Source organism: Amia ocellicauda, chromosome 8, assembly GCF_036373705.1.
Source record: "Amia ocellicauda isolate fAmiCal2 chromosome 8, fAmiCal2.hap1, whole genome shotgun sequence".
Taxonomy (NCBI): domain Eukaryota; kingdom Metazoa; phylum Chordata; class Actinopteri; order Amiiformes; family Amiidae; genus Amia; species Amia ocellicauda.
Window position 1 is genome coordinate 33,463,200 of NC_089857.1, and position 9,898 is coordinate 33,473,097.

General features: G+C 37.1%; 1 protein-coding gene across 3 annotated transcripts in view; it reads right to left on the reverse strand.

Annotated features, from left to right (window-relative positions):
• vps13a (vacuolar protein sorting 13 homolog A) overlaps window positions 1-6,431 on the reverse strand; it is a 57,756-nt gene extending 51,325 nt beyond the window's left edge. For all 3 annotated transcript variants that reach the window (XM_066711112.1, XM_066711111.1, XM_066711113.1), the window contains exons 1-5: window positions 6,251-6,431; window positions 2,435-2,478; window positions 2,238-2,280; window positions 934-1,029; window positions 90-191 (exon numbers count right to left, since the gene is read on the reverse strand). In XM_066711112.1, the coding sequence (XP_066567209.1) occupies window positions 90-191; window positions 934-1,029; window positions 2,238-2,280; window positions 2,435-2,478; window positions 6,251-6,350 (385 nt within the window). In that variant the 5' untranslated portion in view covers window positions 6,351-6,431. The remainder of the gene's footprint in view (window positions 1-89; window positions 192-933; window positions 1,030-2,237; window positions 2,281-2,434; window positions 2,479-6,250) is intronic.
• Window positions 6,432-9,898: the final 3,467 nt, after the last annotated feature.

Consider the following 9,898-nt stretch of genomic DNA (forward strand, 5'->3'; position numbering starts at 1 on the left):
ATGTAAAACTATCCATGTTACATAAATATAATTTTGTTTGAGATGCACATAAAGAATCATTTTCATCATTTGAGTCTCCAGAAATCTACCTTTTTCTGCTGCTTTCAGTTTCGTCTCCTCTATTCTTTGTAGCTCTCTTTGTCTGGCCTCTTGCAGCTGTTTCTCTTCTTTTTCTGCATCATATTTTATGCCTAAAACAAACACAAATTACATCTGTCAAAAAGCAGTGGAACATGTTATAGTTTTACAAACAAGAACATTTAACTGCATTTACCTCAGATGCAATATAAATCACATCATAAGTAATTCTTTTAGCTAAAAGCTATCGAGCTAGTATTGCTACTGGATTCTGAGCAATCCAGGTTTGATGCCTGTGATATCCAGTCAAAATTCAATTATTTAAAAAATAATATTACATAAAATGCAGTCATGTGAAGAAATACTATAAACAGCAAACAAAAACAACCCAAATTGTACAAATTAAGATCTGCATTTGCTTTTTAGTGTTTTCTGGCATCATAATGCATTAGAACATAATTCACACCTGTATTCACTTTTTAAACAAGTTTCTGCAAAATGTCTTAATCATCCCTTATACATGTGCACTGTAGTTTTCTATTCTAAATTCAAAGTAGAGTGTGATTAATTAATTGTAAAGTATGCAGGGATACAATAACCATGATAGAAACTATGAGAAACCATGAAAAACCAAAGCAAATGGTATAATCATGGGAAAACTGCCACAGTATCATGCACATTCAGTTGGGTAACTTTTCAGGATGGATTGCTCTTCAGAATAATGACTCTAAGAGAAATTAGTTTGCACCATCTGAGAAGTACAATGCTGGAAACATTGTAGCTAGGAGTGCTTTAGCAGTGTGTGTTTGTGCCAAAATTAATACAAATCAGGTACTCTGTGAATTAATATCTTACTGGCAGTAGGAACAATGAGAAGGTAGACTTCATCAAGCGTGGCTTCTACTGACTGAGTGTACAGGTTTTTCCATGGTATCTTCAGCTCAAGCTTTCCTGAGAAAAACAAACATTAGAAAAAGTGTGAAGGGTTTCATTATGTAGTATAACAACGGAAGTGTATCATGGATCAAATAATGGACAGTGTAAAAACTAAAAGCAGACACTAGAAAGGCTAACTGCCATCAGAAATACAAAGCATGCTTCATAGCAGCTGGAATACTGTACAGTGCTGTAGATTGATATATTGATCAATTAAATGCATGCATTTCTGGCCTTGTGCCCACAGCCTTCAATATTTTAACCAGTGCATATCAGTTATATTTGAGGCATCCTTCACTAGTTTAAGTAGTCTCTATCTTCCTGTGCTGCAGGTTCACTATTAAAAGCTCCCACACACAGAGCAATCATCATAATTGTATGATTTGAAATCACCTAATGTACTTCTTATTTGTCTTTTGAATGGAATATTAAAAAAAAAAGGTTTTTTCTATTCTGTGGGAACATACCAATAATAAAAGGGGACATAATGATTCTGTGGTAGAAAAATCTAGAGACAACAACTTGGAGTAAGAGTTCACTAAATTCAGCACATAAATGTATGTGTCAGTGATAAATGGTTGCCATTAAATAAAGCGCAGCAACCCATGAAAGAATATTTTGAAATACTAGCTACTACGCAGATTCCTCACATCAGTATCAATTTTCCTACATTTGGAGAGCTCGTTCCCAGAGGACTCGTGAGCTCCACAGAAAAACTGGGGTATTAAACAGGAAGCAGAGAGGCCTCACAATTATATTTATGTCATCTATAAGCCCTCAGAGAAAAAATATATATAACTTAGCTACTGACAGTATCGCCAGCTATAGCAGATTTAGCATGCATGCAGTGCTCAATAGTACTGCATCAATTGGTCATTGCCACAAAGACTAAAGTCAATGCTCTAAATAAGTTTCTATTGTGATATTCTTGACAACAGTGTACTATTTACATCACAGTTCATTTTTAGTCCCGCACCGCTACCTTTAATTTGGTTGATGGGGTGGGGTGGGGTGGGGTGGGGTGTGGCGAGTTGAAGAGTGGGGGGAAATGCTGGCAAGTTGTGGAGTAGGAGGTAGCCGAATCAGACGTGTTTACAAACTCAACGTTTATAAATAGCCAAATATAAATACATAAATAAGCCGTGTCTCGCACTGTAGGGAACTATAACGTACACTTAATTTGAGGAATGTCAGATGCAGAAGAATGAAAATGTGCATCTTACCTATGTGTCCCGCTCTTACTTTGAATGGAATATCCAGCTGGCTCTGAAATAAAAACATGCACTTTTTAAATATTAATATTTTTATATTAGCAAATTATGAGCAAGGAAAAAGGAATATGACATTGCATAGCTATCCCGCATTGAAGAAAATGAATTGCACAGTAACCTACATTATTAAGGTAATGTTGAAGACTTACCAGAGCATTTTCTTTGATGTCGAGATTTTTAAGCACAGCATCACCTAGGGAAGAATAATATTTTGTGATATTTGGTAATGCAGGTGTTAAGACCAATTACAAATATATAATAATCCAAGGCACCTGAGGCACATGAAAATATGTATTAAGTTTAACTTTCTTTTTTTTTTAATGCCAGTCTAATGACGCTTTAGCTCTTCCACTGTGTATTTGCTATAAAGTTGTGTTGTTTACCTGTCATACTGAAGGTAATAGAAGTTCATGACTTTCAGGTCGTTCATTTATTTATTTTGGAAAGCGAAAGTACATTACATGACAATGTACAACAGTATTCAAACAAACTGAAATTTCACAGAACAGACCACACCGCAAATCTGTTGATTGCCTCAAGTATCAAATTTAAACTGTTCTATATGTGATGTCTGGTCCTCAATATTATATTGTCCCCTTAAATTCTTTCGAACAGTCAGTTTCACTTGCAGTTGCATTTGGAAATGATACATATTTAGTCACATTCAAAATCATGGTTACATTTCTGAGTAAATATGGCTTTGCGTCATCTCTTCTGGGATTACAAACTAAATGCAGCTACAGTAAGTTTATTATAGCAGACAGCAAAAGGGAGAACACATATACATGTACTTTCTATGTATTATAATAATTCTGCAGCTGAAAGATGATGTCTGTACACAACAGTACTCATGTTTCCACAACAAACAGCTCCATGCCTGAGCTTACTATAACTGACACTACTTAGAAAATACAATGCCATAAACAATTGTCCAAATAAAGGTCATAATCAACTAAACTCTTACAATGAAAAGCAGTCAACTCTAGGCACTGGACACAATCAAAACTGTGTCCCCACCCACAAATCGCAAATCACAAAGTTGTACCCTTACATTAATTAAGTTGTTAATAAAAAATAAGGCACATTGCAAGGCCAAATTATCTTTGAGTGCAATCATCTTGAGATCAATTCCTTTAAAAAAGCAGCTGGCAGGGTTATCTAGAACCATGAATCAACTAACAAGTCGGTGGCACACTGAAATAAGTTGACTGATGCAGTGGTGAGAAAGCATTTCATTTAAACTACAAGTAAACATCTCTGAGTAAGTCCAATTTGCACAAGTACATAAAATAAACTACTACTCTAATGGCCTTTCAACCACATATACACCCGGAAATTAAGTGAAATTATCATCTTTCACTTTTGCAAGAAAAAAAGCATTAGTGATGATGTGCTGATTAATAAAGGTCTCATAGCATGAAAGCAAACTACTGATGTACAGACAAAATAAATACTTTACATGGTTATCAGGCTGCTGTTGTTATTTGTTATTGGCACTACAAGAGATGCATAGTTTCAATAATACACACATGTATATAGATATATAGGCCTATACAGTAAGTCAGTGATTTAGTAGACATACATTAGTGTTTTGTCAAATCCCTGTGAAGTGAATTCAACTACCATTAACTTAAGACTTCATGTATAATGATGCAAACAAAGAAACAAACTTCAAAACATCCTCCTCCCAAACATATTTCTAAAAACATAAGCAGCAACTAGAGGAAAAAGTTTTGTGTTATATTTCAAAGATTACATTTATTTTTGGAATGGAATTATGTAAGAAAATACTAAGAATAAAACATCTGTTGACATTATTTTTGTATATCTGATCTCAAAAGGCATTCACTGCATGCAACTGAATCTTAACTGGGTGAATTGGCACAAGCAATGTTTTTGAAATAATTCAGACCAAGGTTACTGAATACAACTATGATGTCATTTACATTGATTACTTCCTTTCTATAGAAGAATGAACCAGCCTTAGAAAACAATTTATAAATCTGTATAATGTAAATACTTAATCAGAATAATAGGAGTTCACAATTTAGTAGATGTAATGATCCAGATTTGGTTCTTCGCACAATGATAGATTCATAAATGACAATTCTTGATACTGGTGTTCTATAAATGTACACCACCAGGCTAATTCCATCAAAATCCCTCGGGTTTGGGCCTCTTTAATGCAGCCTGATAGGATTTCAGAGTGGAGTCAGTGTTGCTGTACTCAGACATTGTAGAATCAAAACACTTCGTGTCTTACAGTTAGCCTAGATTTTAAGAGTAACACAATCAAATTGATGTAGGTTCTACAGTTAAACAACTCTTTATTTATTCAAAAGTACTTTAGGAAACTTTCCAAAATACAGAAAATATCAAACAGAAAACACTGACAGAAGTAAGCCAATACATTAATATGTAATATTGGATAATAGTACATAGGTTGAATGATCACTCCCTTACAGAAAAGCAAACACTTTCATTAAGTGTTGTGCATTCATTCAGTGAGACATCACATGCTCCTTTCACTACAGACTGTATACCCATAAGAATCAAATATTTATTTTACAGATTATCTTATAGCAAAGGTCAAAAGGTGAGAATGCTTAATCAAATAGAACAAAATATGATTAACGATTTTTCATAAGAGAAATTAAGGTCATAATGTTAATTTAACAAGTTCTGCAATAATCATAATATAACTAATTATTGCAGGGTACTGTAAGGTTCACTTTCCAGTCAATGCAAACAACAGCAATTGAAATAAACACCCCCAAAACACAGCATTTTAAATAAACAAAAATGACTAGCATGTACAAAAATATAAATGTAATAAACATGCTAAAAAGACAGCCAGATATCCAATAAGCAACACCCCCCCCACCCACTCACACACACACACTTCAGTCATTTAGCACTAAAAGTTGTTTAGTGTTGCTTAAATTTTAATTATGACTTTCCCAAAAAGCAGCACAATAATAAAACAGTTAGTGTATAAGATCAATAAAACATATGTAACATATTCAAAGTCCAAACACTTTAAAACATAACACACCGACAATTGTAGTTCATCGCCTTGATAATACAGATATTTATAATACTGAGATGTAACAATAAGAGGATTCATTTATTGAGTCATTTTCGGCAAAGGTCTCATTTGTATTTTCCTCCCTTTTCTAACTTGTTTTTTGACCCAATTAGGCATGAACAACCAAGTGAACAGAGTGACTACACCAGCGCACCGTAAGGGCGGGGTGGAGACGGCCAGGGAGAGATGCCAGATATATTCAGGCAAAACAGCGATCAGGACAATACACATTACAGATTATTTTTCGTACGACATCATGGAGGATCGTGAAGGTTATCCTAACACAAGTAGTCACTGTGTCAACCTTTCAACTACAAACTGACACCATGAGGCGTGTGTGCGGCTCAGCCCAGGCGGGGTGGAGGAAGGCGAAAACACACCTCGGGTGATGACTACAACATGCTTACATTTTCGCTGCGATCAAGTGGAACAAAAGCCAGCTAATCTCCGCTAAAGCTTACTGTGATCGGTATATTTTACAAAACGGACCACTGATCAATACTGAGCCACTGCCATTTAAACCAGAACCGGGTTAGGACAACAGCGGAGAGCTTAAGTTTGAAGCAAAATTAGTGCATCGATAAACGCACAAGCACAGCCCATCGTGAAACAGCATGACCGATAGAAATCCGTAAATGGCCCGAGTGTATGCATGTGTCTTAAAAGGCATTACAGATTGTGGGCGTCTGAAAATAGAAGTTATGCATGGTGGGCACAGGTACAGTGCATCTAACTTGGTCATGCCAGCCACTAATATAGACAGATCTCGGCATCAGTCTCTGACACTGACAGCTGGTAGGTAACTGGCTTAACCTCCGTCTCGGAAAAGCCTATGCGCTTGTGCCAGACTCTCCAGTGAAATGTGGTGCAGGTTTACCTCCCCATATGCCTAGTTTGAGCTGCGAGCTGTCCAGGTTCACCACATAGTCCCCCAGAAACCTGTTCAGCACGTCTACTACCAGAGACTCGAACACCATGTTGCTGTCTTCACTCCCGAGTCACCATGTTGTCAAAGGGGCTGGAAACTCTCTAGTCTAAGCCACAGTGTTATTTCCTGAAATAAACACACCGGAAGTGGAGGGGCGGGCCCATGCGCGAAGGCGATGCGCAGTTCACACCACATGTCGACGTCCCCATAGTTACTCTCAAACTTCAGCCAGCCGCCCGCCATCTTGGGTGATAATCACACCGCTCCTGAAAGCGGCCCTTACACCCAGTTATTTAATTGATTTAGCTTCCAAAAAAAGGGATTTTAAAGCTTCTGTTTGAAAACAATTGATAATGCAATAGAAATGACAGGTGTACTTTTTTAAATATTGCAAGGTGTGCAATATATTGTTGTATAATATGCGAACAGAGAATACTCACCTTTTGTAATAATTTGGTTTAGATTGCATTGATCTCCTGTGTGATAAAGGTCTCTGTCTCTGATACATTCTGAGATCGAGCACAATATTCAAGATCAGACGTCATATTCAAAGACTGTGAGGATGTATCCTCTTTGCTCAACCCAACAGCTTACAAGTTGCATTTCCTATGCGGCCCTTTTTTCCTGTATCAAATGTGTGGAGGTGGTTTGGTACAGTGCAGATGAAAAATTAGTTATAATTGCAGATTTCCAATGTAAGCATGTATTATTGGTGGTTTGATCCAGTAACTGTCATATACAGTGCATCCGGAAAGTATTCACAGCGCTTCACTTTTTCCACAATTTGTTATGTTACAGCCTTATTCCAAAATGGATTACATTCATTATTTTCCTCAAAATTCTACAAACAATACCCCATAATGACAATGTGAAAGAAGTTTTAAATCTTTACAAATTTATTTAAAAAAAAAAAGCACATGTACATAAGTATTCACAGCCTTTGCTCAATACTTTGTTGAAGCACCTTTGGCAGCAATTACAGCCTCAAGTCATTTTGAGTATGATGCTACAAGCTTGGCACACCTATTTTTGGGCAGTTTCTCCCATTCTTCTTTGCAGGACCTCTCAAGCTCCATCAGGTTGGATGGGGAGCGTCGGTGCACAGCCATTTTCAGATCTCTCCAGAGATGTTCAATCGGGTTCAAGTCTGGGCTCTGGCTGGGCCACTCAAGGACATTCACAGAGCTGTCCTGTAGTCACTCCTTTGTTATCTTGGCTGTGTGCTTAGGGTCATTGTCCTGTTGGAAGATGAACCTTGCCCCAGTCTGAGGTCCAGAGCGCTCTAGAGCAGGTTTTCATCAAGGATGTCTCTGTACATTGCTGCATTCATCTTTCCCTCGATCCTGACTAGTCTCCCAGTTCCTGCCGCTGAAAAACATCCCCACAGCATGATGCTGCCACCACCATGCTTCACTGTAGGGATGGTATTGGCCAGGTGATGAGCGGTGCCTGGTTTCCTCCAGACATGAGTTCAATCTTTGTTTCATCAGACCAGAGAATTTTGTTTCTCATGGTCTGAGAGTCCTTCAGGTGCCTTTTGGCAAACTCCAGGCGGGCTGTCATGTGCCTTTTACTGAGGAGTGGCTTCCATCTGGCCACTACCATACAGGCCCGATTGGTGGAGTGCTGCAGAGATGGTTGTTCTTCTGGAAGGTTCTCCTCTCTCCACAGAGACACGCTGGAGCTCTGTCAGAGTGACCATTGGGTTCTTGGTCACCTCCCTGACTAAGGCCCTTCTCCCCCGATCGCTCAGTTTGGCTGGGCGGCCAGCTCTAGGAAGAGTCCTGGTGGTTCCAAACTTCTTCCATTTACGGATGATGGAGGCCACTGCGCTCATTGGGACCTTCAATGCTGCAGAATTGTTTCTGTACCCTTCCCCAGATCTGTGCCTCGATACAATCCTGTCTCGGAGGTCTACAGACAATTCCTTGGACTTCATGGCTTGGTTTGTGCTATGACATGCACTGTTAACTGTGGGACCTTATATAGACAGGTGTGTGCCTTTCCAAATCATGTCCAATCAACTGAATTTACCACAGGTGGACTCCAATCAAGTTGTAGAAACATCTCAAGGATGATCAGTGGAAACAGGATGCACCTGAGCTCAATTTTGAGTGTCATGGCAAAGGCTGTAAATACTTATGTACATGTGCTATTTTTGTTTTTTATTTTTAATACATTTGCAAAGATTTCAAACAAACTTCTTTCACGTTGTCATTATGGGGTATTGTTTGTAGAATTTTGAGGAAAATAATGAATTTAATCCATTTTGGAATAAGGCTGTAACATAAAAAAATGTGGAAAAAGTGAAGCACTGTGAATACTTTCCGGATGCACTGTATGAAAGTGATCATTACAGTACCTAGACCAGCTTGAAATGTTTTCCAAATGTTGCTCAGAGATGCTGCACACATTGACTACAATCAGAAATTGAATTCAGAAATTGGCAAGAAAGATTGACATCCCTAATCAATATTTTAAATTGATTAGATTTTTGAAAGTGAACCACAGAAACAAATGCACAAGTATGTACTTCAGAGTTCTTCAGTGAATCTAAACAGGAAGGGGAAACAATTGCCCGGGACATGATCAGACAGAGAGAAAAATACAGACACTTTAAATTCTGATGGGATGTGAACAACAGCACCCAGGGTGAACAGTATAGTATCAGAAAGACGTCTATGTGAGAGAAGGTAAGTGAGTGTTTAAATACAGTTGAAAATGAATCTGAAAGTGAGAAAGTTTTGAGCAAAAATATTCAGTAGTTTTTTGTTCATAGTAGTTCATTTTTGTGCAATGTACTGCCTTTCAAGTACAGAAGATGTTTAAGTATAGGTGTAGGTGGGTGATTCACAGTTAATGACTGTGTGGTTGACTAGTGAGTGGGAGTTAAGGGGTAGAATGTGTGCGTCACAGTACCTATATCTGTATTTTGGCCTCTCTTAATTTCAAGTGCAGTACATTGTATTTTCATATGTTTATATTAATTAAGGAGAATATATAATTATATATAGTGTGTTATTTGTGAGGACTGAATTTTAATTCCATATTGTAGCTTTTGAGGACTCAAGACTTTTATGTAGGAGGTTACAGGCACATGTCCAGGTATTGCAGAATGTAAAGTCACACTACTTGTTCTGTCTTGCTATATCTTCCGATGCTGAATATAATGCTAGTTTAATATCACCTAGAAGTTTTGAAAGGCTTGTAATGACACATAATTAGAGGGAACAGACATGAAGAACAATGAAGAGCATAGTTATGTTAATGTTCACTACATGTGTGGGCTGCATGTAATGTTAAAGTTTTGTTGTATATGTTAAACGACATTTTATTACATTTATTATTATTATTATTATTATTATTATTATTATTATTATTATTATTATTATTATTATGACAATAATAAATAAATAAATAAATAAATACAAAATATGCCGTTCTTTTACAATATAATATATATAATTAAATTGCCTGTAGAAATAGCACACAGCAGACAAAATTTCACTTGAAATTGTCAGTTTAATATTTTCTTCAATTACATACAGATAAAGTAAGACAAATACTGAATTAATCGGTATATAAAGTGCAAACATA